This window comes from Arvicanthis niloticus, chromosome 15 (genome assembly GCF_011762505.2).
Source record: "Arvicanthis niloticus isolate mArvNil1 chromosome 15, mArvNil1.pat.X, whole genome shotgun sequence".
NCBI lineage: Eukaryota > Metazoa > Chordata > Mammalia > Rodentia > Muridae > Arvicanthis > Arvicanthis niloticus.
Window position 1 is genome coordinate 64400707 of NC_047672.1, and position 22307 is coordinate 64423013.

The 22307-nt window shown below is 35.2% G+C and overlaps 1 protein-coding gene across 1 annotated transcript in view; it reads left to right on the forward strand.

Moving 5' to 3' along the window:
- The window catches only part of Sema3d (semaphorin 3D), a 185081-nt gene extending 166161 nt beyond the window's left edge, over nucleotides 1–18920 (forward strand). Inside the window, exons 15-18 of the mRNA XM_034519617.2 lie at nucleotides 93–250; nucleotides 2743–2807; nucleotides 8079–8218; nucleotides 14661–18920. Coding sequence (XP_034375508.1) covers nucleotides 93–250; nucleotides 2743–2807; nucleotides 8079–8218; nucleotides 14661–15086 — 789 coding nt within the window. The 3' untranslated portion in view covers nucleotides 15087–18920. The remainder of the gene's footprint in view (nucleotides 1–92; nucleotides 251–2742; nucleotides 2808–8078; nucleotides 8219–14660) is intronic.
- Nucleotides 18921–22307: the final 3387 nt, after the last annotated feature.

A 22307-nucleotide genomic window follows, 5' to 3' on the forward strand; every position in this document is an offset into this window, starting at 1 on the left:
ATTTAAAGCTATCCAGTGGTATTTACAAAAGAATGCTTCTCAAGACTCATGTGAGCACTTCTGCTAATTCATTTCTTTTGCTTGATTTGCAGCAACAGTTGTACGTCGGTTCCTGGGATGGACTGGTGCAGCTCTCCTTGCACAGATGCGACACTTACGGAAAAGCCTGTGCCGATTGCTGTCTCGCAAGAGACCCTTACTGTGCTTGGGATGGAAATGCTTGCTCCAGATATGCACCCACTTCTAAAAGGTCAGGACACACCTCCTCCCCACATGATGAGTTTCTTACACGAGGGACTTTTCTTGTAATTTAAGAAAAAGACAAAGAAAACTTTGCCTGTGGGAAGAGTATTTCAATTAAAATGTTCAATCACTTTATAATAAATTAAAATTGGGAAGGTAGAACAGATGTTCTGAAGTAGTGAAATGTGGATTTAAAAAAAAAAATCTGAGAAATTTTATATAGTATTTTCTTTCATTGAAGGGAAACACCATTGACTTTTATTTTAACAGTTAACCATGCCAGCTCATGCCTTTAATTCCACAAATCAGGAGGCAGAAGCAAGAGCATTGCAATGAGTTTTAGAACAGCCTGAACTACATAGTGATTTCTTGTCTATTTCCCAAATTTGTTCTTATTAACTACTTTATTCTATATTTCTTCTATCAAGTTTCTAAATGTGAACATATTCACATCTTTTGTTGCTTTGCAAGTCATATATAAATACATGTTTAGAGAAGTTCAGACACAACCCAATCTACATCTAGTGACTTGGTTCAATTTTTTATTTATTCTAATAACTATAATTTGCCAATTTCTGCCAGTAAGACAAGCTTCAGTGACAAACTAGTTCCTTGACATTTGTGGCCTTTTATTTTATACACACCTGGAAGTTGCCAAGAAAATTCAGCTATTGCTTTATTCAATAAACACAAGTAAAAGTGATCCAGAGTTATAAGATACACATTTTCACACTATTTTTAATAGCAATAAAATAATTAGAGCTAATATGAATGCTTATCACTAACACCTATGTTAGATAAATATTTTTACCTCATTATTTATTAGTAGTAACATTATTTTTAAGGAGTTATTTAAAGTATGAGTTTTTCTAGATAAAATTATTGGTGATTTTGATTATTTTTATAAGTTATCTATTTAGCTTTTTGTGTGTTTTGATGCTCAAAGTGGAGAGATTGCATTCATTTCACTACCAAATGCACATTTATTTTATTTTAAATATTTCACCAGCTTGGCAAATTCTAAACTTGAGGATTCAAAGATAAAAAGTACTTACTTTAGTCTGTAAACATTGGCTAAAACTGAGACACATTTTATATTCTTTCAACTCCATAAATTACACATGAGTAGGTAAATATGAATATTAGCAGTTAAAAGTTACCAAAATTTTGTTAAACTTTTCTGCCCACTAACACTCATCTTAGTGAATCTTTGGGGAATACTTTTCTAGAAGCCAAAAAACAGAGTGCTCATTACTTGGCAATAAATGTTGGCTTTGATTAATTGATCCCATTCCTGAAGAAGCCAAGATTTAAAAACATTTGTGACCTTGTGTACCTTATACCATCATAACTTTTTCTTCTTGTATTTCCCAAGACTGTATCTCTGATCTTACAGACTTGCCACTGTGATGTGCTCCCTTACCTAACATAATGTCTATCTGAGATTACAGATGTGTACAATGGATGACTCTTTTCCAAGGTTGTCATCTGGTCAGCTTTGACCCTTGGGAGCACCCCAAGCATCTGAGAAAGTTTACTGCTGTTTCTCTGATCTCTGAAGTGACAACATGGACTGGAGAGAGTAGCAGTGGAGGAGGGTTCTATAGGATTTAACAAAACTGTCAGAAAGGAATAAGAAATCTTGGTGTGCTGGGGCGTAGTACAGACTAGCAGTAATAGCACTGTACCATGTAGTTCAAACAAACCAGAAGGAATTTTGAATATGTATATTGCAAAAAGTATAAATAAAGAAAGAAGTTCATGTAAGCCAATTTCATCATCACACAATTATAAGTGTGTGTATATGAAAACATTATATAATAGTATGCTAAGATGTCTTTAGGTTTTATGTGTATGCTAAAGTACTTTCTGTTAAAAGTAGACAAATATAATGAAAATATATTACGGTATAAGACATACTTAGATTGGGAAAAAAACATGGAATTTCTTTTTAAATATGAAACCAGGAAAATGTTAGTTTTATATTTATTGATAGTAATAACATGTATGCATATATGTCATATTAAATGTGTAGCTATGCTTTTGGCAGTACTTAATTTATTGAATGAAATCTACAATACAGTGAATCTAGAGGTGATGAGGTTTCTGTATTTATATGTACTTTACTACTCATTGGAACACTTTTTAATATTATGATTTTGAAAGACAAAAGTGAAGAAGAGTTATTTTCATGTCTTGTATATAAAGTTGGGTCCTAATCATGTTCAACCTGTTCTATTGAATAATTTGACAAGTTATAAGAAAGAATGGTAGTTTAAAGAAATTCTGATCATTTTAATGCAAAACAGGATTTGTTATGTTGGGACTTTTCTACCACAAGAATTTAAATTAATGTTTGATTGACGGGAACAGTGACCTGCATTTAGGTTGCACAGTAACACAAGTACAGTTTGCATCTGCCAGTTTTAACATGAGAGACAGCCTTTCTATATTCCAATTAGTCTTGAAAATCTAATTAGCTTAATCTTCTTTCCATAGACGAGCTAGACGCCAGGACGTAAAGTATGGGGACCCAATCACTCAGTGCTGGGACATAGAAGACAGTAAGTATGGGCTTCATGCACATTTCTTACCACTTAAAATAGTAAGCACAGTCTTTCTGATTTTCAAAAGTTACTATACAAATCTAAACAACCATATGTATGAGTATCTTATTCTGTGTAATGCTTATGTTCTAGAAATGTAACAGGATTTTATAAACCAATTCCCTGTCTACTTGCCTAAGTGAAAATCCTTTGTTAAACAATGGTTTGTTTCATAGGTCTTTTAAATTTCTATGCCATGGCATGTTTCTTTTTCAGTGCCTTATCCATCCTTGTAAAGTTTGAAGACTGTTAGAGGCAAAACAGGATTTGTCTCCAAACATTTGAGCATCCTGAGTAAAATGCAAAGACCTCCCAGGAAGGTCTGATAAAAACTTTAGTACTTATTAGAAAAAAAGTTTTAGATAGTCTTTACTTTATTTATATTCACTTATTCTTGTATACATTCAAGCAGTAAATGTGCATTGAGCGAATTCCATATGCCCTTAACTGATCTGAGTATTCTGTGAGACAAAGAAATTCCTAAGCATGCCTATGCTCTTTGGAAATATCATAGGGTATAATTAGTAATGTAGGAAGGAGAGGTTGCTAGAGGCTGTATCATTCTGAAGGGAAGAGTCCCAGAACAGAAGACTTTGAAAATATTGAGTAGGGAAGAGGTGGAAAGATAATTTGGTGAAAGAGTTTGAAAATGGGAAAAAATTCAATCTCAAAACCATAGACAGCTTTGAGATTTTAATTTTTCTCTTCTTTTGTTTCCCCCCACCACCAGTTTTGGTTATTTTTGTTTTGTTTTGTTTTTGTTTTTGTTTTTTGTTTGTTTGTTTCTTTGTTTGTTTTTTTAAAGATAGGGTTTCACTATGTCACCTGACATGCTGCACTAGAATTTGATTAGCCATGTAAACCATGCTGAGCTTTACCTCAGAGAGAGAGAGAGACACCCTTTTCTCCCTCCTGAGTGTTGTTATTAAGACTGTGGAATTTCTTGAGTTCTTTGTATATATTGGATGTTAGTCCTCTATTGGATGTAGGATTGGTAAAGATCTTTTCCCAATCTGTTGCTTGCTGTTTTGTCCTATTGACAGTGTCCTTTGCCTTACAGAAGCTTTACAATTTTATGAGATCCCATTTGTCAATTCTTGATTTTAGAGCATAAGCCATTGGTGTTCTGTTCAGTAACTTTCCCCTTATGCCTAGATATTTGAGGGTCTTCCCCACCTTCTCTTCTATTAGTTTCAGTGTATCTGGTTTTATATGAAGGCCCTTTATCCACTTGGACTTGAGCTTTATACAAGGAGATAAGAATGGATTAATTTGCATCCTTCTACATGCTGACCTCCAGTTGAACCAGCACCATTTGTTGAAAATCCTGTCCTTTTTCTACTGGACAGTTTTAGCTCCTTTGTCAATGATCAAGTGACCATAGGTGTGTGAGTTCATTTCTGGGTCTTTAATTCTATTCCATTGATTTTCCTGCTTGTTTCTGTACCAATACCATGCAGTTTTTATCACTATTGCTCTGTAGTACAGTTTGAGATCAGGGATGGTGATTCCCCCTAGAAGTTCTTTTATTGTTGAGAATAGTTTTTGCTATCTTGTGTTTTTTGTTATTTCAAATGAATTTGCAAATAGCTCTTACTATCTCTATAAAGAATTGATTTGTAATTTTGATGGGAATTTTATTGTATCTGTAGATTGCTTTTGGCAGAATGGCCATTTTTACTATATTAATCCTGACAATCCATGAGCATGAGAGATGTTTCCATCAACTGAGGAAACTCGAATGGCCGAGAAGCAGCTAAAGAAGTGTTCAATATCCTTAGTCATCAGGGAAATTCAAATCAAAACAACCCTGAGATTCCACATCACACCAGTCAGAATGGCTAAGATCAAAATCTCATATGATAGCAGATTCTGGTGAGGATGTGGAAAAAGAGGAGCACTTTTCAATTGTTGGTAGGATTACAAGTTGGTACAACTACTCTGGAATTCAGTCTGGTGGTCCCTCAGAAAATTGGATATAACATTACCCGAGGACCAAGCTATACCACTTCCGGGCACATACTCAGAAGATGCTCCAACATATACCAAGGACACATGCTCCACTATGTTCATAGTAGCCTTATTTATAATAGCCAGAAGCTGGAAAGAACCCAGATGTCCTTTAACAGAGGAATGGATACAGAAAATGTGGTACATTTACACAATGGAATATTACTCAGCTATTAAAGACAATGAATTCATAAAATTCTTAGGCAAATAGATGGATCTAGAAAATATAATCCTGAGTGAGGTAACCCAATCACAAAAGAACACACATGGTATGCACTCACTGATAATTGGATATTAACCCCAAAACTCACAATATCTAAGATACAACTCACAGACCACATGAAGCTCATGAAGAAGGAAGACCAAAGTGTGGGTGCTTTGGTCCTTCTTAGAAGGAGTAACAAAATACTCATGGGAGCAAATATGGAGACAAAGTATTGGGCAGAAACTGAAGGAGGGGTCGTCTAGAGACTGTTCTCCCTGGTTATCCATCCCATGTGCAGTCACCAAAGGTAGATGCTCATGTGGATGCCAGAAAGTGCATGCTGACAGGAGCCTGATATAGCTGTCTTTTTAGAGGTCTGCTAGAGCCTAAAATATACAGAGGCAGATGCTCACAGCTAACCTTTGAACTGATCATGGGGTTCCCTGTGGAGAAGTGAAAGAGAAGACTGAAGGAGCTGAAAGGTTTTGCAGCCCCATGGAGAGAGCAACAATACCAACCAACCAGAGCTCCTAGGGTCTAAACCACCAGCCTGGGAGCACATACAGAGGGAACCATGGCTCCAGCTGTATATATGTAGGGGAGGATGGCCTTGTCAGGCATAGGTGGGAGAGGAAGTCCTTGGTTCAGTAAAAGCTAGATGACCCAGTATGGGTGTATTCAAGGGTAGAGAGGTGGAAGTGGGCGAGTGGGTGGTGGCATATCCTCATAGAAGCAAGAGGAGGTGGGATGGGATAGGGGGTTCCTCAGTGGGGGGCAATGGGAAAAGGGGATCACATCTAAAATGTAAATAAAATATCCAATAAAAAAAGACTATGGGTCAACCCCCCCTCCTGGGGTAAAGAAAGGAAGATTCTTCCATCACATTATAACTGACCAAGAGTGACCTAACTTATCATAGTTAATAACTGGTGATCTAGTTGTCATCTCTTGATCGAAAAACATACACAGCCATGTTTTTACCTCACAGTTCATTCTTCTGCAAAAAAAGTTCTGATACAGAATAGGGTGTATACCTTTTAATTTTAACCTGAAAGTGACTCGCTCTTATACCCATTGTTTAGTTTAGTGGTCATTGAATTTTATGAATTCAATCCTTTACATACACAAATAAAAAGATATACCAGGGTCAACTTTGAGTATTGAACTGAACATTACCTATGTAGTCACAGACACTACTTATGTATTCCTGGACTTTATATCCAGTGTCTGTTAGATCAAACATAAAACAGGAAATATGAATGATATATCAGATGATGCCAAGCGGGACAAAGCAATGAACAATGGACTGTCATTGCCTTCAGGCACTCAGAGTAATTGCCTCCCCTTCACCATGTCCAGTTCCTGCTATAAACCATTGCCCAAGAACTCTGAATCTTCATCCTGCTCATTCCATTCCTGTTGAGGTCACTGGCAACTTCTTCCATTCCAAACCCAATAAATGACCTTCAGTTTCAATTTTTATACAATCTGCAACTCTTTCTTCTTTGAAACACTTCATTCTTGAGACTCATGATTAGCAGTTAGGAAATTTTGTGAGCTGGTTTTACTTTCTCGCTAGCTTGAGACTTCAGTCATTGGAAATTTACATCAGAAACCCTTGAGCCACTCTTGTGCTCAGAGAGGTAGACTTCTGCACACTTACACTACGGTGCCAACATGTCTTTCTGAGGGACCACTTACCTAGCAAACTGCACCTTCTTGATATTCTCAACTCCCTCACAGTTTGGGACGACTCAAGCTCTTTTCTCATTCTATGTTTGTTTGCTTTTTTCTCATTATTGTAGTAATAGATGCCTTTTAACTAAAATTTTCAGTTAACTTTCTTTTCTGTTAGGCATGAGTGTCCACATTTCTATTCAAAAACTGCTCTTGAATGCCCAATTAACGTCTACACTGAATGGCTGAGAAAGAATTTTTGTTTTCATGTTCTGCAGATCACCTTATATTAGTAAATATGAACTCAACTGAAGTGAAAATCAGCTAGAAACCTCAGTGGTGTCTCTCCTTTTCACATCCTATCAGCAACCTCTTGATAATCCTTCTGACTCTACCTTGGATCTCATCCCATCCTTGGACGTTACAGCAGCTCAGAGAGACTTTTGCTCCCATCCTATCTGAAAACTTTTTTGCCTTTCTCTCCAATATTTATCTGTTAGTTGGTTTGTGTGCTTTCCTTGCAATTCCCCTAGATTCTCTAAGCCTTAGTCTTTTGCTGATGCCTGAAGTACTAAGTTGGTCCATCTATAGAATTAAATATCTGAATGTATGATGGACAAGTGATGCATATTTGAGCCAGGCTGTGCAGTCATTGTTATTTTAACTTGATTAATTTGAACTACAGATTTTACTTTCCACATGGAACAGAGCCGTTTAGTATTCTGGATGGAATGTATTTTAGGTAGTGCAGCTAAATTAATAAAGTATCTGATTAACTACGCTTTAGCTTTCATTAACTGACTCATACTAAATATATGGTAGGAAAAGCATATCTTTAAAGCCAAGCTCCCTACCCAGTTATTCTTCCATATTCTTACGTCTGTGAGTGTTTCTTGCATGTAATGTAGGCATACATTTAGGCAAAACATCAATACACATAAAATTGAAATGGAAAAAAAATATAAAACCTAATTACTCTCCCAAACTAACAACAGAATGGAATATGACCTTAAGGCTGGAATATGATATTGAAGGACACAAAAATTTATTTAATGAAGAGATACAACATGAAGAGTTACATTTTGTAAATTATCATTTTTTTTAGAATATCTGTAATATGGCAATGAAAGACTAAAATGATGATACACATGCAGTTTAAAAATCACTCTGTTGAAGAGTATTTGATTCTCAGGTAACAGTGTTATAGCATGAATTTCCTTTCTCTTTAATAATATGTATGTTTCTTCCCTGATGACATCTGTTCTGAATCAGCCTATTTTCCCATTGCTTTTGAAATCAGGTCAAGGTTAATCTACAATGTTATGTTTGCTTTCTAGGCATTAGTCATGAAACAGCTGATGAAAAGGTGATTTTCGGGATTGAATTTAATTCAACCTTTTTGGAATGTATACCTAAATCCCAACAAGCCTCTGTTGAGTGGTACATCCAGCGGTCAGGAGATGAGCATAGAGAGGAGGTAAGTTATCACCAGCAAGGATGCTGTTATCAAACTAAAGTCAAGCTATTTGCTATGAAAGTCACACAAACCTGAGTGCCATAGAGCCATCTTGTCACTTTTGATAAAAAGAAATGTAAGAGTTTATGCTCACTAATTACAGAGGCTATAATTCTTTGAGGATAAAACCAGGTCCATTTAATACAAATGTAGCATTGATATCCACGTTCAAAATAAAATCACTTGAGTTTTCTTCCAAATTTTCATTTCTTAAAACATTTCAAGTGTTATGAACATTTTATGACAGAGATAGGTCATATATGTTACAGAATGTATTGAGAATATTTTAGGCAGTCTTAGAAAGCTTAGATTAATTTTAATTCAATATTATTAAGCACAGGCTGATTGTAGAATTGACTATTGTTATGTTTATTATTAAAGAAGAAATAAAGGCTCCACTGTGGGGCTGGAAAGATGGTACAATGGTTAGGAGAACTGACTATCCTCCAAAGGGCCCACATGCAGTTCTTAGCACTCACTTCAGATGGCTCATAACTGGTTTTAACTCCAGTCCCAGGGGATCCTATGCCTGACCTCTGTGGAACAGCATATGTCCAGTCCCATGCAAATATGCATAATTAAAAAATTAGAAATCTAATGATATTTTATCAGAGTTTACAATTTTCATATTACACTAGAAACACTATCGTGAATGAAAGACTGAAACGGAATTCAGAATAGATGTTTCCCAAGAAGAAAAATGATCCTGAGGCCTGCCTGATGGAATAGAACTTACAGTATCATAAGATATAAAACATTTCAATAACAAGTCTGTGTTAAAAAAATAACAAAAAGAAAAGAATAAATACCTCTTTTCTCTCTATCAACTGAAGTTTAACACATAAATATATAAAACTGAAAATGTACACATGTCCATTGACTCTTCTCTATGATATCACATATCAATAAAATTTGATCACTACCAAAAGGCAGGTAATATACACAGTCATTATTTGTTTTGAGTCTGCCTTATGTTCTAATTGTCTAATATGTATTGAATTATGTCTGAAATAGTAATGATTATTCTACTTCAAAATACAAGCTCCCACTATTGTAAATGCTGACTACTTAAGATGCAGACTGAATTCATTTACATTTTCATATACTAAACATACATGAGTTGAAACAAGTTTTATAGCTATTGAGATGTGATTTTTTTTCTTTCTATTAAATGTAATTACTTTAAGTTATTTGTCCTCCATAGCAAATTAAATCTGATCTTTGGAGGGAAAAGTATGCTTCTCCTGTAGATTCCCGTAGCTACCTTATATTCTTCATTTTTCTGAAATATCTATGCACTATTTTAATGTACCTCACAGCACTGTATCACATATCATGATGGTACCATGCTCCATGAAATTCAATGGGGCAGAAATAATGCATTTATTGAATTTTACTGAAAAGTCTGTTCCCCACAATGTTTCAACTGGTATTTTCATCCGTCTTTGCAAATGGGCAGTTTTCCATTGTCCTGAACCCATGGAGCAGCTTCCTGAGTTGAGGAAAACAGAGCCATATTTCTGCTGCATTTGAAGCATGTTACCCTGCAGGATACCTCCTGTTCCTCTCTCATAAGGTTGCTGCTTGTAATATTTCCTCTCCTCATAAAAAGCCCCAGGGATGTCCCATGGTCTCCTGGGCTACAGATGTTGTCACCAGGTTATTCTGCGCCAGGAGGAGCCTGTTTCCTCACTGAGCCGCTTCGCAGTTGGGTGCTGTTGGAGGAGGTCACGAGTCAGTTATCTACTGACTGTCTTAAAAGGCTGGTCTTGAAACTGATGGTGATTATGGCGTAGCCAGCAAGTTAATCGGCAGTCCCTGGGCTTCTGTTGAACTTTGGGGCTAGCTTTAATGAAGAAAAGGAACAATCATTCATGCCGTTTGCCATACTGTTTTTTCTTGATGGAGTTTAATGTTTTTAAAACATCTTCCAGTCTCTGCATTTTTCCATCTGTGGGTCTCTGTTTTCCTTTTGTTCTTTCTTTGTTATGAAAGCAAATAAATGGTTTTAACCTTGCAATAACACACAAAGAACCATGAGGCCACTTAGTGCAGATAAGCATGAGTGATATTTTGGGTTTATTCAGTTCCAGTACTCATCATTGCCCCAGGAACATTTCCCTGCTTCCCTCTGTTAGTAGTAAACACTATGCTGTTATCTCTCTTTTGTCCACACATAATCCACAGTCAAAACAGAAGCTCTTTGAATAGCCCATGTTTTCTGATAATAAAAAGGATCCCTTTATATTTACTTTCCTATTTAGGTAGGAAAAAATCCCAAAACAAAAGAAGTTGGAGATGTTGGTCATTATACTGTTTGTTCATAAAGATCCCCAGGCAGGCACACACCTCTCCCAGAAACAGCATACATGAGATTTAAGAAACCTTTAGCAATTTGACAAAAAAAAAAAAAAAAAAAAAAGATTATGTCAAAAAGCACAGATGACCAAATTTCCTCATGTTTCTTAACTGTAAACGTTCCTTAATTTTCTGTAAAATACCTTAGGTGTGCATTGTATAAGTAGTTGCTTGCAGACTCACCTAAAACACTTTCCTGCAGTCATTCTGACTTTAAAGAAATCAGTATTTAATACTAAAACATTATAAGTAACTATTTATTTTATAGCAATTTTTAATTTTTCTCCAAAAGTTTTGTTTGATACAAAAAAATCTACTTATTTATAAGTAAATAGTTTTTTAAAACTATTCTACTTAGAAATTTTTCCCCCAATAGGACACTAATAATTTTTTTAAGGTCTTTAATACTTATACCTTATATTTATGTGTTTATATTTATTCAAAGGTAAAAAGTTATTCTAACAGTTATTTATGTATAAATTTCATTTCTTAAAGGAATGAACCAGTTACTTTAGCCCTATTTTCCTTTCCTTTTTTCCCTAAAATGATTAATTATTGATTTTCTATTATATTAATAAATGTTTCATTATATAGCACTATGCAAGTATAATTAGAAAAATGTATTCAAGATTTTATTTTAAATACAAACATTTTTTACAACAGGTTTACAGACTTTCCTGTTTATCATGCTGAGAGGGTTTTTTCTTCTTTAATACTAATTTCTCTCTGGTCATATTTTCTGTTGTCTGAAGAAAGGAGTATTCCTGAAGTTATAGTTTCTTCCAATACATGAGGAATATTTTAGGCCTTCCAGCTGCTCTTGTTAGAGAATAAAGCACCCCTCATCTTAACCTGCTATCTATATCTAAATGACCCTCATCATTCTTTCCTCTTCCCATTTTAAATGAACTGCCTTTCACTGGAGAGTTCCATTTAACAATGCCAAGTATGTAATTCTTGCTCACATTAGGCAAGGGGATAACTGGTTCCAGTTGAAGAATGGTTTGTGTTGTTAAATTTAGGGAAGGTTTTGCTTAGCACTCTAGAGTGGAGAAAATTCCATGAATTTGAATCAGTGGCCAGAAGCGATCTCTGTGAGAGGAGATGCACGTTCTACGCTGACTGTGCTGTCATTTCACTGTGGGATATGCAGTTGCCTAGTGATGTGTTTTATCCTAGGACCAAAGGAAAGCATTACAGAGAAGTAATGGCAATTATGTGACTACTAACCAACTACTTAATTTCTGGGTTGCATTATTTTTATCTACAAATTGTAGGAATCTTCCAAATATGGGAATTTAAATTATGTTTTATTGATGATTCCACTGTGCTGAAGCTATATTTTTAAAATTTTGGAAAATTAACAAAATTAATCCAATAATTTAATAGACCTCAGGCAAAGTCAAGTACCTCAAAATCTTTTACAGCATAGCTTATAACTGTTGGCTGAAAATGAAACAACAGATAGAGTTTTTGAAGAAGTAGAAAAAGAAAGAATCACGACCTAGAAGTAAAATGTCAGGTGTTTATGAATGCCCATAGAAACTGCACTAACAGAAAAGAAGGTAACTGAGCAAGGTCTCAGGACAAAGCTTCATCAGCAGGATACAGAAGCAGAAGGACAAAGCTGTGCTGGGGTGGTGCCCAGTGTGCATGAAACTGGAGTCATAATTCCTTCCTGTTGGAAGATTAAAGAAAACAAGAGAAAGCACCCAGTCAGAACGCTGATTGTGTCTAAAGGCCACACTGAAAGTAGCCTCAGCAACAGGAAGATACAGACCAGAGAGAGAGAGAGAGAGAGAGAGAGAGAGAGAGAGAGAGAGAGAGAGATCCATGAGATATAGAGACAAACTAGAACTGTAGTTAGCTACGATGTCATGCTGATGACTGCAGGACACTTTCAGTTAAGAAACTACAGAAATAAAACCTTTCATACATCTCAGCCCAAGTGACATGGCAATTATAATGCTGTGAATACTCCACATCTTAACTTCCACATCTACCATGTGCTATGCAGAAACTTGAAGGGCAGGATAGCATTTGGGAAGATAAATGAATCATAAGAGGAAGTAGTCAGAGACCAGCTTCCAAGTTTATAGAGCTAGCAGTTTGAGATCCAAGATATACTTATACTTTTTTCAACAATTACAATAAACTTACTCATAACAAAGGTGTGTTTTTCTATGTTAAGTACGAGAATGCTATTTTAGTTCAATGGTCTCCCTTTAGAAATCTACCAATACCTATCTACTTTTATTTTAGGTGAAGCTCTTTTAGGGTGGTAGTTCTCAACCTGGGTCACGACTCCTTGATGGTGGAGTGGGGTTGAACAAACAACCGTTTCACAAGAATCACATATCGGATATTCTGCATATTAGATGTTTACATTATGGTTCATGACAGCAGTAAAATTACAGTTAGGAGCAATGAAAATAATTTTATGGTCGGGGGTCACAACAAGAAGAACACTGTTAAAGGGGCACAGCATCAGGAAGGTTGAGAACCACCATCCTGTGGTTTGAGAATGTAAATTAATTTGAGGCTAGTTTGTATTACAGTAGTATTTTAAGATGTCATGACTTTTAGATTCGACCCACTGGGAAAAGAAAACACATGCAGGTCACCAAATAATCAAAGAAAAGGACCCAAACAAGCAACCAAGCAAAATTCTGATGGTGTAGACTCAGGGCAGTGCAAGGCAGGTCTGGAGACCATTCAGCCTCATTAACCAAGGAGCTGAGCTGTGACCTGCCTTTGGCCTCAAAAGGTTCCCCGCCAGCTGCACTTCTCTGGCACAGAGGGTGGTTTGCCATATACTTGTTAGTTAACTGGGCTGCTAGCCAAAGATGTTTCTTTCCCTTTTCTCATATTTCCAGAATAAGAGAGATTTTTTTCTCCTACATTCTTTTCACATAAGAATGTGGAGTACAGTCCACCCACTGTGAATAAATTTAATTTAGCTGTCTTTATGCCTCTTCCATTTCCATCAACTGGAAGTCTACAATTCAGGGACAGATGTGTAAGCTGGGAACTCTTCCAGGTTTCTTGGTTATTGCTGGTGTTGTTGTTGTTTTGTTGTTGTTGTTGTTCTACTTCATGCCTAGCCATTCAACACTTAAACAAGGCCTTTGTGTTGATAAACATGCCCCTGATACATTGAATATGTCTCATTATTCTTAGCATCTTCAAGCCAGGCTAGCTTAACATTTGAATAGTCCCTTAATGCTACAGCTTCAGAGACTTGAGCCCCACATTTCAGGGGAGGCTTCTTTTATTCATTGAGCTTTCTCACACTTGAAATCACATTACCATGTTAGGCCAAATACCCCAAGCTATGGTAAAACTTTCCACAAATAGTGCAGTCCAAAGTATTACGTGTACAACTTGATGGTAATAGGGAAATTAGCTTGAAACATTTTTAGCAGTACAGGCCTGCTCAGTTCCAGCTCTGATGTCCAAATCTGTACCCATGTTTTCTTTACAATTCGCTATTTACAAGTCATAGTTTCTCCTTCTCATAGACTATGCAAATCACTTATTTGGTGATATGTAGGAAGTAGAGCTAATATCACTGTTCCCTCTATCACAGGTAGTACACACTCCAAGTTCTTCAATATAACAGCAACTATTCTTACAGTCTCCCTTTAAACTGCTATCTCACACCATTGATCTCCGTTGGAAATACATGTAAAGATCACTTGATAGCTTTACTTTTCATTATTGTTTCTCACAGTTTTACTCTTATCTCTACACTGCAGAAAGAAGCTAAATAGATTTCAAAGTTTCACTTGACTTAATAAAATTCAAATGTAGAGAAAGCAGGTTATAGCTTGGGGCTACTACTTTATTCTTTTCTTCTTTCTTTTTTTCCTTTTCTTTTTCTTTTTTAAACCATCTTCAACTATGGCTGACAATGTTAGATTTGATGACAGAAAGATGAAGAGTATATCTTTTGGGTTCATCTAAGTAAAACTATGTGGTCTGTTTTCATTTGCTCGTGGCTCTGTTTCTAATTTATTACCTACATTTTTTTTTCAACCTGCAGTTGAAACCTGATGAAAGGATCATCAAAACGGACTATGGGCTACTGATTCGAAGTCTGCAGAAGAAGGACTCTGGGATGTATTACTGCAAAGCACAGGAGCACACTTTCATCCACACCGTAGTGAAGCTGACTTTGAATGTCATTGAGAGTGAACAGATGGAAAATACCCAGAGGGCAGAATACCAGGAGGGGCAGGTCAAGGATCTGTTGGCTGAGTCACGGTTGAGATACAAAGACTACATCCAAATCCTTAGCAGCCCAAACTTCAGCCTGGACCAGTACTGTGAGCAGATGTGGTACAGGGAAAAACGGAGACAGCGTAACAAGGGCAGCCCAAAGTGGAAGCACATGCAGGAAATGAAGAAGAAACGAAATCGACGACATCACAGAGACATGGATGAGCTTCAGAGATCAGTGGCTACATAGTTTTCTATTTAATTTAAAGAGGGAATTATTTACCTGCCTGCACAAATAATGTCTCTGTTTTGTACATCCCTTAGACTAACTCATCCATGCTTCCCATGGAGTCTCACTGACGCACAGGATGCTATGTTGAATAAGACTGTATAGGACATCATCTGAACCAGCCTTCTGAGAACAAAACCTGTAATCAGCAAAGTCAAGAATTGTCTTAAAAATGGGGGCCTTACGTTTGTAAATGTTTTATAGTTTGAGTTTAATGTCATGTAAATAAGCAAGCTAAGTGAATACCAGGTTCACTGAGTAAGGTGCCTGTCCCCAAGCATGTCCAGGAAACATGGACTTTCCCATGCTGTTGGGTATGTTCTTAGAAGCAGCTTAAGTATTCCATTCTAGAACAGGTGATCTTGTAGGAACTGGAGAAAAGGCACAAATTAGAACAGCTTATGTTAGTAACAGAAACTTTATCAAGGAGCCATCAGCCCACACTTGGAGCTGGGCATGGGAATTTAGAAAGGTGTGTTCCCTCTTTCTGGAAACAGGCTCCATTTAGTGTACTGCAGTAGTGATTTGTAAGAGGGTATTAATGATCCTAATCAGGTTCCTTTTGATTGGTCATGAGAAACAGCATCACAGACAGAACCAGATGTTCAATGATGTGCTCTAGAATACACGCTATAGGAACTTAGTACACAATTACTGTGTACTTTGGGAAACATGGTTAAATATCTTAATATAATAATAAGGGTGACATGATGTACACTATGTACTAATCTGTAGATGGAAATTGTTAGGATATAAACAGAAAGACAGCTATAAGTTCTGGCTCTGAGAAAAATTTATATTGCCATAAAAATAGGAGAAAGCCACAAAGTAGATAGAATGTAATGGGATTCTTTCCACTGGAGTATAAATATCTGCCAACTTGTAATGTTTCAGTTAAAAATAATTTAGATTATAGCAATTTTTAGCAAAAGCTCAATTGAAAGTAAAATTTGTAAAAAAAAAAAAATTCTGGGATGGCAATATTTTATTTATAACCGATGTATTTCTGTGTTCTCTTTTTTCTAAGTATTTATCATATTCTGTATATTGTTTGCATTTACACCTTTATTTGATTATATTTGAGTAAATAGGAGAAAGCAATATGTAATACAAAGAGATAATTGAGTAGATGACCAAGGTGGGGAGTGGGGCTATATATTTGTTGCATGGATGGATAAGGGCAAAATTTTGATGACGGGAAGGGTTAAATTAACTCTTCGACACCTTCTCTTTATACACATCTCCAAGCAGCACTGTTTTTATCAGTTTCACAAGTAAGTCTTCCACATGTAAAGAAAAGCACGCATCATTAGCATAAAAATCATTTGTGGTTAGTTAGCATGTGTCAAATTCAACTTGCCCTCTGAACAGCCGTTTTCCTGTCAGTCTCTCCAGAAATCACCTTTCCTTCCTATAGCACAAAGCTTTTAGCCTTCCTCTGTTTTGCCTTTTCACGCCCTTTATAGTGTGAAATGAACAATTAGTCACTTCCTCACGAAGAATGCAGCTTTTTAGAAAACCAACAGACCTTGGTTGTTTCTCATGCATTCTACATGTTTTGAAAGGTTCTGTGGGAAGCCTGTGTGATTGAAGATCAGCATTACAGAGTGAACAGTCTCTTGTTCCAAGTAGCATCAGTATTTTTACATTCATTTAATTGGCACTGGAGACCTATCTCAAGGGCATAACAGTAATCTGCAAGGGTCTAATATAATAATGGATATTCGTAGATGCTTCCATCTAACAAAAAGCAAAAATGAAGGAACAATTTTAATATGTAAACCAGAATGAATTGCATCTCTAGCAGAAATGCATACAAATTCTTGTGTCATGGTTAGACTACTAATCATATATCATACACGGGTGTTTATCACAGCCAACTCAAGCCAGTGGAGGCATGCTTTATTTGAAAATATACTTTCAGATAATTGTGTATCAGAGAGCAATACTCAAATATCAATAGTATTGAAAAATTATACAAGGTTCTATTATTTGTGTTGACTTCTGAAATTTAATTTTATATAGATGATAATGTCCAAACTATTTTCTAATTACTTATGTCATTAGAAATGCAATTTTTAAATCAGCATTCTGTAAATCTATTTTATATCTTAGGTTTAAAATTTGAGCTGCTTTGGACGTAAAACTACTAATGATGGTTAAATATATTATAAAAAGCTATTAGGGAAATAAGGTTACAAAATAAAGGTGGAGACTAAGGATTATGTGTATTTTTAAACACAAACTATAAATAAACCATACTCATTCTTACTTGTTCAAAAGACATAGAAGAGTGTGAGAACGCACAAGTAACCAATGCAGTGTATACTTCTTTACCACTGAGGACGAACAACTCTATAGTAAAATAATGAAAAAGCAGAATATTGCTCAAAATTTCGAATATTAAAGGCACCAGATCTCCCAGAAGCGCCTCTGAACTATCTAGTTATTCATTTTTTATATCTTTTTTTCTGACTTCAGTCCATGGCTTTAGCCTCCTTGAGTATTTTTGCTGCATTTCTTTATTCAGTCCTTTGTGCTGTTAAATAGAAAAATTCCTGAATGAGTTCATTTACATTTAATTTATTGGAAATTTTAAGAGTTTGTTTAGAAATGATCATCTAAATAATCAATTTATGTAAAATCTACATTTAATTTATTGGAAATTTTAAGAGTTTGTTTAGAAATGATCATCTAAATAATCAATTTATGTAAAATCCTTTGTGTTTCTTTCCCAAGAGAGCTCAAAATGTTTATTCACATGATAGAATAAACATTTCAGAAGAAACAGTCAAATTACTTAACAAAATGCAAAATAGTCATAGAAGAAGAATGAGCACATTGTAGAAGACACAGCGGCACTCTGGGTATCAGTCACAATCCCAGAATCTTTTGTTTAAAGTAAGACTTACTTACAACATGCCTGCAATACTATAATCACACTTTTGGACTCTCTCTTTGTGCTATACTTTGATTCTTTGCATATATTAATTATTACATGCAATTCCTACTGAACTGGTGGTCTTACCGAGAGGCTAAAAAGAGTGTCTGTTTTGTTGGACTAACATAATCAAGAATGAGTTTTCACAACAACTCGTGTCATTTTATTCACATGAAAAAAATAAAATTAAACAAGACCACTCAGTAAACATTGATTTTTCTTAACCACATGTCTAAGATATATCGTAAACATTTTACTGAGACAGATCAAAGGGAACTTGGGGATCCCTTCTCTTCAGAATACCACTTTGTAGCAGTCAGTGTGTTTCAACTGACAAGCCATTTTGAGAAATGGGTAATTTTTTAAAATAGAAATACATATTTTCTCATACTAGATGATCATAATATTGCAATTTACATTGTGTGGGGTTAAAAATACATACGACTTAAATTTTCCAGATTAGGCAAATTAAAAATCTATGTACAGAAGAGAGCTCAGGCTTTGTAACTCCTGCTTAAATATTTTGTAATGTAAGATATTTATGAAAATTTGAAAGATAACTTTTTGGGAAAAAAATCAACACTGTCAGAAGCCACAGTAAATATTCACTTCTACCATGGTCAGTGGTTATCAATGAATTTGAGTAATTTTCCTTTAAAAAAGACCATAGTCTTGTAGTATAATTAAAATTGTTACATGTATATTTTGTTTGTATCATAATAAAATGCAAGCATCAATATTGTATTATTATAAACAGTGTTGGTATATGTAAGAATTTTCTTTTTTTAACTCCCAATATGGCAAGCAGAGTTTATATACTAAATTGAACTAAATAAAATAAGATATTTCTGAAAGTTTTCAATAGATATTTTTTACTGTTAGTATGTAATAATCTTGTTCATGCAACAACAGAAAGCATCTCTCTTATTTGATATAATTATATAAGATTTATCATGATGTAATTTAGATTTATTCCCCAAGAGGCATAAAATTATCACAAATTACTGCTATCTCTTAAGTCAAACTTTACAATATTTATCTATGCACTAATGTGGATTTATGTTAGTGTAACGTATTAAAGAAGTTAAGGTGAGGCTTTATTTTGTTTTTCCAACTTGGCACATTCAGAAATTATTTTTTTTTTTTTTTGAGTAGAGAATAGTATAATATTCCCACAATAGTGTAGAACTGTGGGAAATTGTAATTTTTTGTGATGATCCTAAAAACTTCAAAAATACGTTAATAGTAACAAATAACTTATAAGACCCTTGATTTATTCTATATAAAACAAGCAATGGTAAACTAAGTAGCTTGTCAGCATAAAATTTTTTTCTCAGAGATCTGGAATTGGGAAGTCTATGACATTCAAGGTACTGAAAGTAATATACAACTCTGAGGAACTTCTCTGTATGAAGAATGGCATATATCTTTAAGAGTGTATGTTACATGAACAAGGAGAAAACAGTCTAGATGCTCGTGTAAAGCAGAATGCATGAGTTGACCTTCACAACATTCAAGTTTTTGAGGCTGGCCAGGGCTGTTTTCTTTCCTGTTGTATTCTTATGTGTTGGAAAAGGCAAGGTAGAGTTGGGGTAGAAAATAAACCATTTGCTATGTAACAGAACTCCCAGGTCCTAGATTAGGCACAAAACATTGCTGTAAAAAAAAGATATAAGGTTAATAATTGAGAAAACCCAGTGGTGTTTATTTGAAACATGATGATATTTGATATTCTCCACAAAGAATGTAATATTACGTTAGGGAAGGAACTATTAAACAACCTGCTGCTTGTATTATGTAACCTTATTCACTGAACAAACCTTACTCAGTAGAGAGAATTATAAGTATTCTGGCCATTAATACAGAATCTTACATAGATATACAAGAATATATTCATTTTAGCATACATCATAGAGAATGAAAAGGTAGTATTCATGGAGGAAAAATGCACTTAATCCAAGAATCAAGTTTCTGCATGTAATATACAACTTTGAGAACTTCTCCACATAGCAGATGGCATATATTTTCAAGAATGTGTATTGCAGGAACAAGGAAAAAACAATCTAGATGCTCACCTAAAGCAGAATGCATAAGTTGAAGTTCAGGCTCTCAGTGGATACAGTCATTTAAATAAGATGTGCTGTCTGTATCAACACAAAGATCTCAGAAATAACTTCAAAGGAATGAAACTAAAACATTTTAAAACTGCAAACAGAATTTTATAATATTTATCAAGTTTAAAACAGCAAATGATATTGCTTATGAATATTTACATAGGAATATAAATATTCCTATGTAAGTAGTAAACATATAAAATGTTTCTGGTGAAGTTAAGCACTTAATTCAAGCCAGAGTTTCCATAAGATGCAGAGCAGAGGATGAGAATATGGGAAGCTATAACATTTTCAGTTATTTTAAATATAAAAAAAAGTCTAAATTCAACACAGTAAAATATTGAAGCAACTACAATGGCTATTAGGCAAAAGCCTATACTGAACACAATTCTAAGCATTTATAAAGGTTCTAACAGAAATTGTATTATACATGTAGTACATAGAAAACCAGGAAAATAGTAGGGAAGAGGTAAAAAGATCAGTAAAAGTACAAATCCCTCCCTAGTTCACTCTAGAATGGTGGGGAAAAAAAGAGAGAGAGAGGAAAGAAATGCATCTAAGAATATTTCCATTGCAGCCAAAGTTTGTAAACTTGTTCACACAGTTTGAGTTACTCTTCCAGCACAGAATTTTCCTCTGACACCTGGCTATTTTAAAAATGTGTCAGTTGGGACTTCAGTGGCATCAGGGAACCAGACCCAGGATAAGGCCTTCCTCTAACTACCATCTTGTTGTTATGGGAATGGCTAAGGCATGCACAACACAAGACTACACATTTAATATGCTGTAAGAATCACAAAAGATGAATTGGTGGGTGTGTAAATTCAAGGCTGATGTTAAAATACAGAATCTCTTTTTCCTGGCTCACATGCTCTTTATGTAACTCAAAGGGTGAAGAAACATATCTATGTTTTGGTAAATGTCTTTAAATGGCTTCTCAGATCATTATCTTTTCTATGAAAAAATTCATATTGTTTCCTCTTCAGATCCAGTGTAAACATTTTATATGTTTGAATAAGCCAAATATCCTAAAATTTTGCATTTCGCCATTTTTTGGCTTTCATGGATCCTGCTGGTGAGAGGCTATCACAGACAAATACACAGTATAAGGTCATATATTCAGCACACATGCTGTAAAGAATGTAATCCTGGGTAAGAAGAAACTGAAAACAGTTTACCACATTGGAAGTATTTCTTCAGAGTCAGGAAAGAGGTTATTTCCCGAGCACATACCGCTAAGCTTTTAATGTATTGAAACCAATTGCTTTTGGGAAATTATCTCCAATTATTTAATTATATTATAATTGCAAACTTCTTTTATTGGTTGTTTTTACTATTAAAATGTAAATAAAAACTCTTGACTCCCTCATGGTGATCTCTGTTTGCTATAGTCTTGCAGACATTCAGTGGCCAGAGGCAACGTTACACTTGAGAATAACTACACTTCATTTGTGTGTTGACATTAGAGAAAGCCAACAAGAACCAAGGATTTGGTTAAGAGTTTTCTAAGGATACATTTAATTTAACTCTATAGATAAAGGCATCATGATTTTTTTTTAGTATATGACATAAAGTGATTTAATCCATATGCATATAAGAAAGACTACAAAACGGTGAGAGTAACTCCATGAGATCCATGTTATGCAACTCAGTGATTCCCCATTTCACTTAAAAATAACAGGAAACACAGTGGGGAAGCTCGTTAGGGACAGGGGGTCATGGGCTCTTAAGTCTGTGATGGAAAGAGTGTTGCTCTGAGGGTGTGATTTATGGGTTTGGTGTTCAGGGGATAGAAAGTCAGGCTTATTTTGTGGTTATTGGATCCTAGATGAAATGAACAGTGTACTAGTGAGTGCATGAAGTAGAAGCAAATGAGGAATAAAAAGCCAGTGGTCAAAAGGATACCTAAATTAGAGTGCATCCTTAGATAAGTCATTTAACCTCAACATCCCTAAGGTATCAAAGTGCTTAAAGTGTGTGTGTGCCTGTGCGTGTGTGTGTGTGTGTGTGTGTGTGTGTGTGTACTTTGTTTTTGTTTTCTGTTTTGGTTTGCTTTGTTATTTTCTTATTTCGATATCTACTTCAGTTTTCTAGCAGGAAATGGCAGTGGAACCCTGAGGCGAAGCA